This window comes from Onychomys torridus, chromosome 1 (genome assembly GCF_903995425.1).
Source record: "Onychomys torridus chromosome 1, mOncTor1.1, whole genome shotgun sequence".
In the NCBI taxonomy this organism is placed as follows: domain Eukaryota; kingdom Metazoa; phylum Chordata; class Mammalia; order Rodentia; family Cricetidae; genus Onychomys; species Onychomys torridus.
In genome coordinates, this window is record NC_050443.1 from 159,679,938 (window position 1) to 159,697,490 (window position 17,553).

The 17,553-nt window shown below is 39.4% G+C and overlaps 1 protein-coding gene across 1 annotated transcript in view; it reads right to left on the reverse strand.

Annotated features, from left to right (window-relative positions):
* The window catches only part of Tm9sf3 (transmembrane 9 superfamily member 3), a 59,231-nt gene that overhangs the window by 9,361 nt on the left and 32,317 nt on the right, over positions 1-17,553 (reverse strand). The window contains exons 8-11 of the mRNA XM_036169237.1: positions 14,517-14,611; positions 11,537-11,667; positions 3,365-3,504; positions 697-765 (exon numbers count right to left, since the gene is read on the reverse strand). Of these exons, the coding sequence (XP_036025130.1) occupies positions 697-765; positions 3,365-3,504; positions 11,537-11,667; positions 14,517-14,611 (435 nt within the window). The remainder of the gene's footprint in view (positions 1-696; positions 766-3,364; positions 3,505-11,536; positions 11,668-14,516; positions 14,612-17,553) is intronic.

The following is a 17,553-nucleotide window of genomic DNA, read 5'->3' on the forward strand; positions in this document are numbered from 1 at the left end:
GCAGGAAAGACCTCTACTCTCAGGAGTTTAAGTGCTCAAGTCAAAGTGAGGACTATCAGCTGCAAGCAGAGTTCCTGAACTGGCTTTATTAAAGGAGTCAGTGATCCACTCCAGTCTCCTCCTAAGACCCACCACGGCTTACAGTATACTCACAGCTAACACGTGAGGAAAGACAACTATTTATATATTTATACACATGAGTTGTGCTGGTTATGCTTTTCGTCAACTTGACACAAGCTAGAATAATCTGGGGAGAGGAACCTCAACTGAGAAAATGCCTCCATCAGATTGGTGTGTAGACAAGTCAGCGGGGCATTTTCTTGTCTAATGGTTGACTTGAGAAGGCCCAGACCACTGTAGGCAGTGCCATCCCTGGGCAGGTGGTGCTGGTTTGTATAGAACAGGCTGAGAAAGCCATGGGAATAAGTCAGTAAGCAGGTTTCAACTATGGTCTCTGCATCAGCTCTTGCCTCCAGGTTCCTGCCTTGACTTCCCTTCATGATGTACTGTGACTTGGAATCCCTAACCTTATAAGTTAAATAAAATTACTCATTAAAAAAGTTGGCAACCTCAGTACTTCATCATAGTAGTACAAAATTGACTCCAGAGAGATTGCCTTGTCTGGTGATTCCACACCAATCTAGCCTGTTCAAATTCCTAAATTCTTCAAAACATGAAAACATTGCCCAAACTTACATTTCAATAAAGATTGAGCCAAAAGGTAAAATTCCTCCCAGGCAAACAATAACCGCCGGCTCCATAAACCTGGAAAATATTAGAATTAACAGAGTACTTTTAGCATGATTTTCATAATACATAAATCCCAATAATAAAAAGGTGACATTTAATACTTTAAAAATCATCCCAATGAATAAACCAATAAAAAAAAAACCAAAGAGGCATAAAAATGTAAGCGAGACTTCAAATTAGTCATCAGTTGAAATTAATATTCTTTTCAGCATTAAAGCCTGAGTAAAGTATTTAAGGAACACAAATTGTTGTTACTGCAGAACAAGAAACACAGTAAGTATTTATTCCCAGTTTACCAGTTTTCGGTAACTTCTGAGAACTTTGTAGGTATCTACTTACAGAAATTCAAAGGAGAGAGGGAGAAAAGAAAAGAAAACAAAGTTGAGACCCTTATCTGAAACAAATTTTCATAAACTAACCTTGCCATTTCTTTATCCGCTTTCTTCTTGGCTCTAATTCTTTTCCAAAACTTAAACAATCAAGGTATTGTAAATTTTGCTTTACAAAAGGGCAAAGAAAGACTGAAAAATATAATTCAAACTTCATCCCTTCTCCCAGCCAACATTCACTGAGTGAGAATCATTAATTCTCTATCTGGAATGCTGTCTTTAACTCCATGTTCTCCTTCCAGCAAGCACGGCAGCTCTCAAAGCCTTCCTTCCTTTTGTATCCCAGGGAGACATGGCATTCCTCCATCCTCTCACTGACTCCTGAACATCCCTCCTCGAAGAAGAAGAACTTACTATACCTTACTTACTATACCTTATCTGTCTGCTGACCTACATCAGGTGCCACTAATTAGACTGCTGGCCAGCAGATGCAAACAGAGAGAGAGAGAGAGAGAGAGAGAGAGAGAGAGAGAGAGAGAGAGAGAGAGAGAGAGAGAAGAAAAGAGACAGAGAAAAAAACCAAACTTAAAAGTCCTTGTTTTATAGAAAACCAAGGTCCTGAGATTAAAACTGATCTATTCCAGGTAACCATCCAATAAAAGCCAGACCTAGTACTCAGATTTTGGTCCCCATATGATTAAAAAACAACAAGAAAATGAAGCCACACACCAGCCTCCCTATACCTAAAAGACCTATCTCTGGTAAATAAGGCATGTGTTGTTCACATCTCTCCTCCTCACTAACCCTACTTCCCAAAGAGCTTCTGTGCTTTCTGACTAGGCTTTTCCTTCTACCTTTCTCTCTCTAGAAATAAGCTGAACACGAGTAATTAATAAGCTCTAGTATCTAATACTGACTTAAGGGAAAAGCAGTTTAAAAAATGGACTCAAAACTCTTCAAAGTTTCTTAGGCACCAATCTAACAATGAAAAGCACACAATTTCTAAAACTGGACTATGTTTCTTTCCCCTAAATCAAAGTTCTTAGACTAGGGATCATATAACTGAATGCATAGGTTGTGAAAAATTCAGCAAGAATAAAAGATTTCTGGACATTCAATAACCAAAAATTAATTCAAAATCAAGCATACATGAACCCAAGGTGGTTCTGGCAGTGCTCGCCCGTGTTACACTGTAGAACTTCACTGATGCCTTGGTCCTGAACACTTGCATGTGTATGCCTTGATGGCATGCAACACTGATGAATGCTATCTGAAACACAGCTCAGATTCCAGCTACTGTGTTACAAACTGCAATGTTTACTATCCCTACAAAATTTGCTGCTTATAGAAACGAAACAGTTTAATTATAGAAAACAACAAATTTTAATATTTTTCCAATTATTTCTTAGTGGAGAAGCATCAAATTAATATATTTCTGGATTATTTTGTGTTCAAATATTTCATTACAAGTGGTCTCAATTCATTTCTCAACTGGTGGATTTATATGAAAACAAATAGGACAATATTTAGAATAAAGTATCTGGAAAGAAAAAAAAATATAAACAAGTAGTTGAAAGATTTTTCTATAATTCAGAGGGTTTCGGATTGTGCTGGTGATACAGTCTCTGCTCTAACTATTATTGCTCTGTTAACTCTGATGCTGGAGAGTAAAAGAAGCCATAAGTAGTAAGTGAAGACTGGATATGGCTGTGTTCCAATAAAACTTTATTTACAAAAACAGGCAACAACGGCTGAGCAGTGGTGCCAAATGGCCTTTAACCCCAGCACTCAGTCTACAGAGTCAGTTCCAGGATGGCAAGGGCTACACAGAGAAATCCTATCTCCGCCCCCACAAAAAAAAAAAAAAAAAAAACCAAAATCAAACAAACCAAAAAAAAAAATCCCCAAAAAACCCAAAACCAACCAACCAACCAAGCAAACAAACAAACAAAAAAACTAACAACAACAAAAACAGGCCAATAGCCACATCTGACCTGCGGGCTTAAAAAACTATTAAAGCTTTACTTCCCACTCACCTCTATACACTAGTATATTTATCAGTTTTGACATATGAATGGCACCAATATTCAGAAAGCAAAATAAAGACACAGCTTACTATATTCTTTACAATGTAGGCTGATGGCAAAATTAAAATGAACCAACTCTTAAACTTACAACAGTTGTTTGCATAAAAGCAAGCTGCTTCTAAAGTTATGCGTACACAACAGCCTTAGAAACTTAACACACTACGACGACAACCAAATGAGCTTTAGCATTCTCTTTACCATTTTTTCTCCGGGATAGGACGAGGCACAGCATTGACACGACAAGGGAAGTTGGGCTGACCTGACAGATTCCGGCCAAGTATTGTACCAACAAGATTTAGAGGAAGAATGACAAAAAAACAGATGCAACAGACGGCCACCTGTAAATTAAATAGAGATGGGTGTGGTTACTCTAATAAGAACAAGAGAGACACCTGAAAATTCAAACACACTTTGACTACAGAGAAAACATTAAGTTCTAAGGACTAAAATGATACAAAGAATGTGCTACTGGAAATGGAAAAAAATGCTCACACTGAATCACACGAACACTGGACTGGTCCCTCCCCACCTTAGCTCCCACTGTCCCTAACCTTCCACACTGGCCAGTCAAGTGTGTTTTAGATCTCTTTCTCTGTCAGCTGACATGCTTTTAACATGTCTACCCCCTCATCTTTCATTATTATAACCAAGTTATTTGGTTTTACTTTATTGAGCATTCCAACCAATGGATCCTGTAATCCAGGTACTGCCAATTCACAGATCTAAAAAAACCTGTTTATTGTGTCCAGAGAGCTTCAACATACTAGTTCATAACTCTCCATCCTATTTCTTGGGTTATTTCAGTTCTATAAAAAGATCCTCACCTTGAAATGAAAAATGTGCTACAGAAAGCTAGCCTTATTAGAAAAAGACACTATTAAAAAAGCTACAGGCCAGTATTTCTCATAAATACAGATATAAAACCAAATCTTACAAATGGAGCTTTATTAAAGAATTGCAGGAGTAATTTAAGACCAGTGCTAGTCACCACCATTCCAAAAGATGCAGGAAAAGCTGCTGTAAAACCCAACATTAATTTCCAACAGAAACTCCCAACAAACCAGGAACAGCAGGGCTTTATCAACCTGAAGAAGAGCATCTAAGACACAAAGCTGAACACCCTCCCCAACCAGGCAACAGCCTGTGCTTGTCATGTCCACTCAAGCGTTTCACTTCACAGCAGTTTATACCCAGTGTTATTGTATAAGGCAGTTTAATTGAGGGGAAAATCCCCATGCCCACTGTCTCCATCCGTACCCATCTATGGCTGTGCAGCCACCAGCAGCTGCTCCAGAAATGCTGCAGGCAATAGAGGGTGCTATGTGCAAATAAAACTCTCAAATTTATCTCCGGGCTTCAGAAATGGAACTACAGGATTTCTGAAAGACAACATACAAGAACAGCTTGCTGCTGTTTAGTTGGGCAAAACTCTCTATATAGGATAGTTATACGGACAAACTAAAAAGGGAGGGGGGAACCTATCAATATACTGTTCTTCAAAATTAGTAACTTTGCCCTTAAATAGAAACTCTTGAGAAAATTAAAAGATAAGCCATAAAATAGGAAAAATACTTTAAAGACATAGGACTTCTATCTACAATGTATAAAAAATTTCTCTCATCCAATAAGGTACACCCACTAAAAAAGATAAGGGCAGGTGGTTCAGTGGGTATAAGGTGCCTGCTGCCAATCCTGATGACCTGCATTTAATCCTGGATGATCCTTCACATGGTGAAGGACAGAACAGACTTCTTCCCACAAGTTGTCCTCTGAGCTTCACCTACACCTTGGAAGGAGCATGCCCCTCTCTCTACCATATGCGTGCGCGCGATCGCGCGTGCACGCAGACACACACACACACACACACACACACACACACACACACACACACAGAAACAGCTGGGTGTGATGGTTCATGCCTTTAATCCCAGCACTGGGAAGCAGAGACGGATGGATTTTTGTGAGTTCAAGGCCAGCCTGGTCTTCATAGTGAGTTCCAGGACAGCTAGGGCTATGTAAAGAGACTCTCTCTTGTGGGGAAGAAAAAGGAATAAAATAAAATAAAATAAAATAGAGGCACAAAAGATTTTCACATTCATTAAAGAAGATGCATACACAAATAAGCAATCTTTCCCCCACTCCCCAAAGCCTTCAGTGTGACTGACAGGTCAACAAGTGAAATGTTAAGACCACTACACCCTGACTGGATGGCTAAACTGAAGAAGACTGACTGAATCAAGTGTGGCACTGGTGCAGGACGACTAGAAGTCTTTCTTTTTAAACTGTATGTGTACGGGTGTTCTGCCTACATGCATGCCGATGCACCACTAGAAGAAACTCATTTTGACAGAAAGGGAGAAAAAAGTACAAACAACAAACCCAACGAACAAAACCTCATCTTCACCACTAACACCACAACCCAAACAGAAGAAATGTGACTGAGCCAATTACTACAGAAAAACCTTGGGAGTTAAACTCTAGGAAACAGATAACCCCCCCCCCCAATTTCTATTTAGTTCTTTTGAAAACTAGTTATGAAAACACCATGAGTTACAAAATATGCTGCCCCCATCAGAATGAATCACTTTAGATCTCAAACATCAAGCAGATGAGCTCTCCTTAGACACTATCTTCAGCACTCCACAGTGTCAGAACTGAGACCGTCTCTCCATCTACGAAAGCGCAGTGTGTGCTGCGGCACTGTACCATCCCAATGCTCTGCAGCTGCTCAGAGCCTCATAACTATGACTCCGGCCACATTTCTTTATCTTGTTCAACAGGACGCCATGTTTCCTTGTGCTGTTGTGTTCTTCTAGTTTGCTAAAACCTACTTAAATTGGGAAAGGATGATGTTCTAGCCATTTTTTCTTTAATGAATTTCACACTAGCTCCTAATGCTAATTGCTTCCATCCTTTAAACAAATTGTAACTAATTCTAAAATTTTGTGCCTCATCAATATAAATAAATCCACCACATTTTGCAAAGTAGAATCTACTTTCTTCCTTTTTCCCTAGAAAAGGAGATTTGGGTCCAGTTTCACAAACTTCTCTCTCTGCTCTATAAGAAAACATGCACATGAGCAAAGGCACTTTGGACTGCAGTAGCTGAGAACTCCCACACAATCAAACACATAACCTGCCTTAAACCTCACTTCCTTCTCATCTAAGAATGCTCCCTTTCACTTTTCTTGTATGAAAGTTATTTGATGAAAAAGTGGAATGGAACCACTCTTCTGTTCCAATTCTGATCCATGTTCTGAGGCTTTCAGAGTATTTTTATAAAATGCATTTGTTTACCCTGTCATTTATTCAAGTCAGCTTAGGTAATGGAGGATGTTTTGTTTTGTTTTACTTTGTTTGTTTTATTTTTTGAGACAGGGTTTTTCTGTGTAACAGTCCTGGCTGTCCTGGAACTCAGAGACCCGCCTGCCTCTACCAGTCAAATGCTGTGTATGCCAGCACCAGCCAGCTAAGGCAATGGAGCTTTTCTAGCAGTGTTTTCACAGATCTTCACTACTAGGTACATGTATCACTTGGGTATTCTGTACTCTTTTGACTACTTTTAAGATGCAGCTTGCTAGTCCTCATCATAAAGCGCTATTACCTTGGTCTCCATCTCTTCACATGGGAATTTCTAATTATGCATCACGAGTTTCCCATTTTGTTTGTTTTTCCCCCCAGTTATGGTTCAGGCCTTAAGTCATGGTGTGAAATTGATTTCTAAAGCTTATGGCATATTTCTGACCATGCTCTCAATATTCCCCTCCTGAGCTAAAACAAAGCCTCAAAATGACAAACTAACACAGTCCACCCATTACCTTATCAACTATTCTATCCCCTCAAAGACAAATCTAAGAGAACCCAGGATCTTATTTTTAAAGATTTATTTATTTATTATGTATACAGAAGAGGGTGCCAGATCTCATTGCAGATGGTTGTGAGCCACCATGTGGGTGCTGGGAATTGAACTCAGGACCTCTGGAAGAGCATTCAGTGCTCTAAACCTCTGAGCCATCTCTCCAGCCTGAGAACCCAGGATTTATGGGTGCATGCTGAGCTGAACATTAGAAAGGTGATTAATTAGGTCTCATGATACTCTGCAATTTTTAAACCACAACTATGTTTCTTTCAAAGCCTCTAATACCAAATTTAGCATCTGAGACTTAGAGCTCACACAAGATTTCGTGTTTACAATCCTTTCTCAGAACACCCTGGGAAACCTGTCCTGTCCCCATTCTCAAGTGATAGGGTTTAGGTGTGAAACATTCCCCCAAAAAGTCTCTTGTTGTTGAAGGTGTGGTTGGTCCCTAGCTGGTAGAGTTAACAATAACACGATCTAATCACCTTGATCATGAGGGCTCTGGTCCAATCAATACATCAGTCCACTAATGGATGAATAATCTGCTAGCAATGCCCATAGCTAAAAGGATGTAGTTCAGGGAAGAGTACTTGCCTAGCATTTATAAAGCCCTGGATTTGATCTCACTTTGATGCTTTGAAAAACAATGGCCCCAATGCGAGTGGCACTATTAGGAGGTGTGGCCTTGTTGAAGTAGGTATGGCCTTGTTGGAGAAAGTGTGTCACCACAAGGACGGGCTTTGAGGTTTCTTTTGCTCAAGCTTCACTAGTGTGACACTCAGTCTACTTCCTGTTGTCTGCATATCAACATGAAGCAGCTCCTTCCCCAGCAGACCTTCCCCAGAACCATGTCTGCCTGAATACCACCATGTCCCACCATGATAATAATGAACTAAAATAAACCTCTGAACTGTAAGAGAGCCACCCCAATTAAATGTTTTCCTTTATAAGTGTTGTCATGGTCATGGTGTCTCTTCACAACAAGAGAAACCCTAACTAAGATATCCACCAATGCAAAAACAAACAAAAAACATCAAAACATTGTGTGATAAATAGAAGAGAGGTAAGGCCTACTTGGAAGAAGCATGTCACTGGGACATGTCCTTTGGTGCTATCTCCCTGGTTGTTCTATTGCTACTTCCTGGCTGCCATAAAGCAAACATCTCTGTTCCATGACAACCGTTCACCATGAGCTCTGCCTCACTACAGGTCTAGAAAACAGTATAGCTGGCTGACCATGGAAGGCTCTGAAGTCACCAGCCAAAATAAATTCTTCCTCCCTTCAGTTCTTTCCTCAGGTATTGTGATCAACTGTGATGGTCATTTTTAATTATCTACTTGAGACAATCTAGAATCACGGAGAATAAAGTCTCCATAAGGGATTATCTAGATTACATTGGCCTGTGGACATGTCTACAGCAGACTGTCTTGATTACACTGCTTAAGACTCACCCACTAGGGGTGAAATAATTCCTTAGGTAGAGCATTCTTTTTTTGTTTGGTCGTTCCAGACAGGGATTCTCTGATAACAGCCCTGGCTGTCCTAGAACTCACAGAGATCTGCCTGCCACAGCCTCCCGAGTGCTGGGATTAAAGCATGCCCAGTGGTAGAGAATTCTTAACTGTACTAAACGCTAGCACTAGCATGCATGCATTAATTAGCTCTCTGCTCTTGACCTTGGATAGAACACGACCAGCTATTTCAAGTCCCTACCTCCTTGGCTTCCCCCACAATGATGGATGGTAACCTGGAATGTGAGCCACATAAACCTCTTCTCTCTCAGCTGCTTTTGTCAGGATACATTATCATAGCAATGAGAACAGAACTAAGACACTAGTACACCAAGAAATTCATAGGACCAAAATCCGTGTGTTGATACTTAACTCATTACTGAACAAATTTACCAAAGAAAAAGATTCAGCCTTCCCAAAATCAATTTAATTTCAAGTATTCTCTCCCACTGTCTGTAATATCACTGCCACAACATTCCAACTTTGGGGAAGTTATTTATCTTGATGGTTTGACTCCAAATTTCTGTTAAATGGTTTCCTGGATCTTGTAAATATTCTCTTGAAGGACACTAGACTTTATAGTCTTACCATAAATTTCTAATATTTATGAAATGTCTAGGACTGATTATTGTAAACCACGTTTAATCTAATAATAGGTTTTGTGGTTCTTTATAAAATTAGGTACACATGAATAGAAGTTAGAGTCCAAAGACAATGTACTTTCGATCCCACCTCAAGCTAGTCCTGGTAACAGCAATATTTGGACAGATATCCAGATCCCTGATAAACAAAACTCCTTACTTACCTATTACTTTTAGAGAGGAAAGAAGCTTGAAATCACTAAAGTTAGGTTAGCTGTCAGTTGTAGGGACTTCGTTAAGATAGAGAATTAGCATGATGGCCCTCCAGAGAAAGGATTCATGCTCATGAACTGGCAGAAAGAGCTAAAGCCTTGGGAAGAGCACACAGGAGGACCTCTAGACTGATCTTCAAACTAAGCTATTCAGTTAGTAGGGCATCTTGCTTCTCAGACACACAGTGCCTATGGTCTAGATCAATAGTTCTCATCCTTCCTAATGCTGCGGACCCTTTAATACAGTTCCTCAAGTTGTGGTGACCCCCAAACATAAAATTACTGTGTTGTTACTTAAATTTTACTACTGTTATGAATTGTAATGTAAATATTTGATGTGTAGGACATCCAATATACGACCCCTGTGAAAAGGTCATTCAACCCCCAGGTTGAGTACCGACAATCTAGACGGTCCTCAGGGAAGTTACTGCCTCATGGTCTGCACACACAATCTGTGGTCCAGAAGAGACCGTGGTGCCCATCAGGCCAGCAGCAGAACTTGCCATATAACATCAAAGAGTATCCAACATGGTACAACATGGTTTAAAGGCATGAAGGGGTCACAGAAAGTACTGAAGTTTGGCACTGTGTGTCAGAGTCAGGGTATCCCTGAAGAGAGCCAAGGAGAGGGCATTGATGAAGACACAGTCCCATTGTGGAAACCCCAGAATTGAAGGGGTCATGGAGAAAAGTTGAGGCTTAGCACTGTGTGGTAGGGCTAAAGTCCCTAAAGAGGCCAGTGGAGGCCACTAGTATAGGTACAGCCTCAGTATTGAGAATACCAAAGACATCCACCAAAGAGAGCAATCAGCAAGTGTGGAATGGACCTGCTTGAGACCACAAGCTGTGTGTGTGTGTGTGTGTGTGTGTGTGTGTGTGTGTGTGTGTGTGTGTGTGTATGGTGCACTGTGAAGGGCAGAGCTTTCCAGCATGGAGCTCCCTAAGCCCTTTGTAACCCATAAATTGTGAGTCACAGATTCTGGACACTGAGCTACAACATTTGATTTATACTGCTAGATTCAAGATTTTGCATTAATCTGGTTGTTCCTATGCCCTGATTCTCCCTTTTTGGAACAAACATAACATGATCTTGATTTTATGGGAGCCTACAGTTAAGAGACTGGGTTTTAAAGTGATGAATTTTTAAAAGAAGAAACTTTTAAAGGTATACTGTATTTTATATTATAATAGTAATAAGATCTTGGGGAACAAGAAGGGAAAGGTTATGATTTAAAGTGATATATTTGTGTGCCAAAGATGACAAGGAGTAGAATCTCATTGTTAGCATCAGTTGTTCACTTGACACACTTGGGAAGAACCTCAGTTGAAGAACTGTAACCACAGAATGGCCTGTAGGTATTCCCGTGGGGCATTTTCTTGATTGTTAATTGATGTAGGCATACCTAGACCATTGGAGGCAGTTGGTCTTGGGATGTGTTAAGAAAAATAGCTGAACATGAGCCCAGAAGCAAGGCAAGAAGTAGCACTCCTGCATGGTTACTGCTTTAAACCTCTACCTTGAGATCCTACTTTGGCTTTCCTTAATGATGTGTTATAATCTTAAAGACAAATAACCCCTTTTTCCAAGTTGTTTTGGATGGTTGTTTTTAAGATTGATTTATTTATTATGTACACAGTGTTCTGTCCGCAGGTATGACTGCAGGCCAGAAGAGGGCATCAGGTCTCATTACAGATGGTTGTGAAACCAATCATGTGGTTGCTAGGAATTGAACGCAGGACCTCTGGAAGAACAGCCAGTGCTCTTAACCTCTGAGCCATCTCCCCAGCCCTTGGTCAGTGTTTTATCATAGAAACAAAAAAGCAAATTAGAACACTTATCATCTTAATAAAACACTCATGCTTTTTGGTATTTTTTTCTCTAAAATAAATTCATTCATTCATTAGTTCTCTCCCATATCTGATAAAAGCTATAAAATCAAATTTTCACTTCACAGAATAAGAAAATGTAGGGGACCTAGGTTTAAATTTAACCAGTAGTTTTTGGAGCCTAATAAAAATTTTCTAAGACTCAACAGGGACTGGCTGAAACTTCAGAACATCAGTAGGAGGGAGCTCTAGAGAGACAGGAGGACTTGTAGTAGAATGGTTATAAGCACCCTGTTTCAATAAAATTCAAGCAACTTACCATTGTTCCAAAAGGAATGGCTCTGGAGGCATGGTAGTAAATGGCTATAAAGTTGATGAAGAAGGCAGTGCCACACACCATCGCTGGAATAAGGAATGCCCCAATAAACATCTGCTTTATCCATCTCCTTCCTGAAAGAAAAGGGAAGCTATGAAAAAATCGAGCTACACAAACAAACATGCATTCATGTTTTAAAGTATATTCCATGGCTCTAAATTATTTACTTAAAATCTCAATACAGGGGTTGGGGATTTAGCTCAGTGGTAGAGCACTTGCCTAGCAAGCACAAGGCCCTGGGTTCGGTCCTCAACTCTGACAAAAAGAAAAAAAGAAAAAAAAATTCAATACAAAGGTTACTAAACCTGATATACTAATAACTGTTTCAAATCAATTATCTAAAAATGACTAGTCTAGCTCTTCAAGTTTGTGTAGCAGAAATAGTTTATAAAGTCGATGTACTGAAAAAGAGCAATGACCTGTGGTGTAATAGTCTAATGTCTTTATTTTGATTCTGCCACAGAACTGTTCTAAGCTTTTGTATGCCGTCTGTTATGGTTTGGATGTTTTTCTAGTTCTAATTCTGTCAGAGATTTTTCATTTTAGGTGGTGGAATTACCACCTCAAATCTTAAAATTCCTCCAAAAAAACTCAATTCTCAACTTTCTCTTCTAGTTCATTTCTTTTTCACAGAAGACTCAAGAACCTTCCTTTCCAATTTCATTGAAATCACCTATAGAAGAGGACAACTAATTAAAGTAAAACTACTGTCATCATCTGTCTGTCTATCTGTCTATCCATCTATCTATCCGTCTATCTATCTGCCTGCCTGTCTATCTATCTGTCTGTCTATCCATCCATCCATCCGTCCGTCCGTCCGTCCGTCCGTCCGTCCGTCCGTCCGTCTGTCTGTCTATCCATCCATCCATCCATCCATCCATCCATCCATCCATCCATCCATCTATCTATCTATCTGTCTGTCTATCCATCTATCTATCTATCTGTCTATCCATCTATCTATCTATCTGTCTATCCATCTATCTATCTGTCTGTCTGTCTGTCTGTCCGTCCGTCCATCCATCCATCTATCTATCCATCCATCCATCTATCTATCCATCCATCTATCTGTCTATCTATCTATTTATTTGTGGTTTTTCAAGGCAGCGTTTCTCTGTGTTCCTGGCTGTCCTGTAGATCAGGCTGGCCTCGAACTCACAGAGATCTGGCTGGCTCTGCCTCCTGAGTGCTGGGATTAAAGCTGTGCACCACTGTCGCCCGGCCCTGTTCTAACATTTATCCCTAACATTGTCCTTTCCTGTACACTGCATTTATTCTCAGTTGCAGACACATACAAATGAAACTCTTCTCTACTTCTAGTTCCCTCTGGTCCACACATATCTCACTGGATACAATCAGTTGCCCAGACATCTGTGCTGTGCTTTCTACTGCTCCTCAGGCCTGTGGGACTCTGGCCAAAGACCAGGCTCTCCCCAGGGAAATGATGTGGAGCCCCAGGATAAAGAAAACCTGAGACAAATGAGATATTCTCAGTTCTATGAGCTGACCTCTCTATTAACCTGAATTTTTAGGGATTGTTCAGACAAAATTATCTGCACCAGTCTAGATCAGAACACAAAACAGACTAAAACTGTCCACATATATCTAGTAAAATCTACAACATAAGAATGGTAAACATGGCCATCCAGGAGGATGCCAAATGATCCTTTGCTCTGATTCCCTACTACCTATAAAAGTTTCCTCCAGGTTTCTGTATAATTCTTGAATTTGTGACAGTGCTGATGACTCAGCCTTCAAAGTACTGGGGTCACAGGTGTGTGCTACTGTGCCCAGCCCTATCCTGCTCTCAGGAGACTGCTAAATGAATACAAACATACATACATATGTATATACATACATAAGTGTGTATATAAATATAAGTGTACAATACAATACAGACAATATAATACAAGGCAGGATCTCCTAATGCTGATTATGTTTAGATAGACTGAAAAATAATCACAGTAGACTGTCTCTATACTTACAGACTTAAAGTCTTTCAAAAACCTTTCAGTCTTAAGTGAAAAATATGCAGATTTATCAACGCAAGAACCTTTCTGACTCTACAGGATTACAGGAAGAGTGCAGAAACTTAGAGACTCAGAACATCACCGCAAAAAGAAGCACCACCATATATCACCTTCAGTTTGGGGGTTACTAACAGCATAGGAGCAAAGAGGGTATTTAAGATAAAATCTTTTCATCCAAAAGACTGTGACACAAAATAGGAGAAATCTTTGTGAGGAGTCCTTTGATTATACTGTAAGGAACACTAGTATCTGCTTCCTAATACCCTACCATTGTCCATGAGCTTTATCCGTAAGACATAAGTATCCAAAAAACATACTTTCATAGTCACCCATAAAAAGCAACTTTATGGATGAATATAAAGACAAGCTCACCAGGTGCACATCTAGGGAGCTAAGTACCTCAAAACATAACATTAATAATGTAGATAGGACTCTTGTACATGTTCTTTGGTGCTAACTTCACAATGGAGACATTCTATTAATTATTCATAATTTCAGGAAATAAAACACAAAGGTTCCATAAAAACAAGATAGGAAACATAACAGATTTGATAGAGGTTATATGCATGATATAACAAGGGCCTTTACTATTTGTACAACCTATACTGCCCATTTTAAATTTCAAATACATCACAGTAGAAGAATACAATCAGGGCTGGAGAGATGGCTCAGAGGTTAAGAGCACTGCTTGCTCTTCCAAAGGTCCTGAGTTCAATTCCCAGTAACCACATGGTGGCTCACAACCATCTGTAATGAGATCTGGTGCCCTCTTCTGGCCTGCAGAGATACGTGCAGACAGAACACTGCATACAAAATAAATAAATAAATCTTTTTTTTTTTTTTAAAGAATACAAAATCAATAATTATTGATTCAAGAGTACAAACTCCTAACTTACCTCCTTGTCTAGCATACAGACTTCCCCCAAAATACCCGTTCACTGGAGATGTAGCAGCATAGACAAATATGGCTGTACTGAGCATTGATCCCCTCCTGCAAGGCATACAAATATGTTTGATAAATTAAAACAAGACAAAAACATTGGAGTCTGTCCCCTTAGCATTACTTTAGTATCAAAGATCTATTTAGCAGAAAGAGAAAAACATCCTATCATGGATTGCAAAAGACCATAAAAGAATTCCCAGTCAAAGGTGAACTTAAATGCTCTAAGTCGTGTCTAGTCCCCAGGTGATTTGTAATGCAGTCTAAATCAACACTTCTCATTTCTTTGGCACCAATGGCAAGCTGGCACTAAAACTCTATTTACAACTCTATACAGCAGTTCCATCACATGGAACAGGATATTCTCTGTTGAAAAAAAAGATGCCAGAATATTCCTTTTTTATAACTGGTTCATCACTAAGATTTTTGCCTGCTACCATGAATAAAATTCAAGTAGGATAATTTATATTAAATGCTACTATTTTTAAATGACACAACATGCCAAGACTTACTTTATTTTTTTTTTCTGTAAAAGATGATTTTTTAAAAAAACATCTACTGGTCCATAAGGCAGCGTATGTCAGACCAACAATCTCTAACCTCTTCCCAATAATGGTATGTAAAGAATTAAGCCAACCTTCATGTTGAGTACAACTATAAAAAATTTTTCAAAATGCCTAGTTGGAAAGAGATATTAAAATAAATGACAATATATTTTGCTATAAAGTAGAAATATTTACTATTTATTAGCGTCCTACACACTTCAGCCCACTGATTTTGCACTATGTAGCATCTGTTCAAACATCTGGCTCAGTTCCTTAAAGGGGGGGCAGAAGTAAAGGAACCAATACACAGTGCATCTCAACAGCGAAAATGTTACAGTGTTTAATTTCTATCCACAGTCAACTATTTCCAAGTGTAAAGATTTGGCATTCTCAAAAGATCACAGATCTCAAAATTAATCAGTTTTAAAAAATCAAATCTGTTTTCCCAAGAACTCAAACATCACAAGTGCTAACTGACTCCTTCCACACAAAGACAACAAATATGACCCATTCTCTTTATAAATGTGTTTGTTAAGGGCAGACATAGATCTAACTACTAGGAATATAAAGAGCTGGTTTAGTGTAAGATGAGCCTAGTGCCAGGCAGAAGTTCTCAGCATCAATCTTCTAGCTCAAAAAGCTGGCCCAGACAGAGTTCAAAATGACTTCCGGGTTAAGTCCCCAGTCTCCACTCAGGATAGTTTTAGCATTCAGATCTCTTTTGTTTCTTTGTTTAAAAATATTCCACAAGCATTTACCCCACCCTCCAAATAAGCCACTTTAATTTACAAAGAAGAGTCAGTCCACAAAGGGAGTCATTCTCAAGTCAGGAAGGGAAGCTGAGAGCTGCTTTACAGTCCCCAGTGAGAGAGCCTGGTGGAGGTGGGATTAGCAGGCTCTCTCCAGAGGGAGCATCACACATTAACTGGCACCACAGTGACACTTTCTACCTACACCTTCCAAATGTTTTCCCTGATTGTTACAGCGATCACAGAGGCAAAGTAATTTTCACCTATTAGTTAGCTGCTTTTTCTCCTTAGAGTCATCATGTCACTGGAGTGACTCACACCAATTCCACATGCAATGTGTCACTCATCTCACCAGTTCACATCACATATCACCATTTTCATGTACGTAATATCACAAATCAAAAACTCTGAAATCCGATCACCTATGTTCAAAACCAGTGCATAATTTAGTCAAATTACTCCGCCTCTCTGAGCTTTATTTTCCTGCCTGTAGGACAGATGAGCATATTGAAGGTGCAAATGTACACAAAGTCAAAACATGGGACCCCAATGACAGTCACTTCTCTATCATAACAATCCTGACAGCTCTACCACTTTTAAATAACTACACATACATCAAATAAACACAACACCTATTTATCACAGTATCAGGCAGAACACCGCATGCATGATCTGCCCCCAACACCACCTATTAAAGAGTAGCTTCCTACACCTAAAAACTGAAGGACATTAAATTAGAAGAGCTGCCAAACTCTAACACCATCATTTTGAAAAGAAAAATCAAAGCAAAAATTTGGACTAGCAAAGCAAAAACTGGGATGCTAGAAAAAGTTACTTTTTAGTCTAAACACTGAATATGGTTTAGCATCAACTCAAGAGTGATGAATTAGAATCAATGCTTAACATAAAGCATGGACGCTTGGCAGATTTTTTTTTGTTTGTTCTTGTTTGGTTTTTCTAGACAGGACTTCTCTGTGTAGCTCTAGGTATCTTGGAACTCACTCAGTAGACCAGGGTGGCCTTTAACTCACAGAGATCCACCTTGCCTCTGCCTCCCAAGTGCTGGGATTAAAGAGGTGATCCACACCACCACCTGGTTTGCTTGGCAGATTTGAAGTGTTCAGGATTCAATTCACCTGAAAATAATATATTATAACCTAAAATATGAACCCACCAAAACTCTGCAGTTTAAATTTGGTTCAATTATTTTGAAATGTGGTAAATGAATGGCAATGCAATGGTTAGATTACAGAAACACCACAGAATTTTGAGAAACAGCTTGTTTGGTTAACACATACTCCCTTCAGTTAAATAAACATTAACTAAGAATTCATCAAGACCTAGTCCTTTTCTCAAGGAACTATGCAGCAAAGGAACAGCAATTCAATATATGGTTAAATTAAAAATCATTTATTATTGTTGTGTATGTGTGATCTGTGCCGGAGTGTGGACATGCACATTACAGCACACATATGGAAGTCAGATGGCAACTTTCTCAAGTCAGCCCTCTCCTTCCACAGTGAGACCAAACTCAGGTCATCAGGGTTGAGGGAAAAGTGCTATTTTACAACTAAAAAGTCTTCTTTCAGCAGCAGAAATGTATTACCTGTCCATGAAATGCTACACTGTACACAAATCTTAAAAGCTCTCATAATAAAAAACCCAGAGCCAGTTATTGGGGTGAAAGCTGAAAAATCAG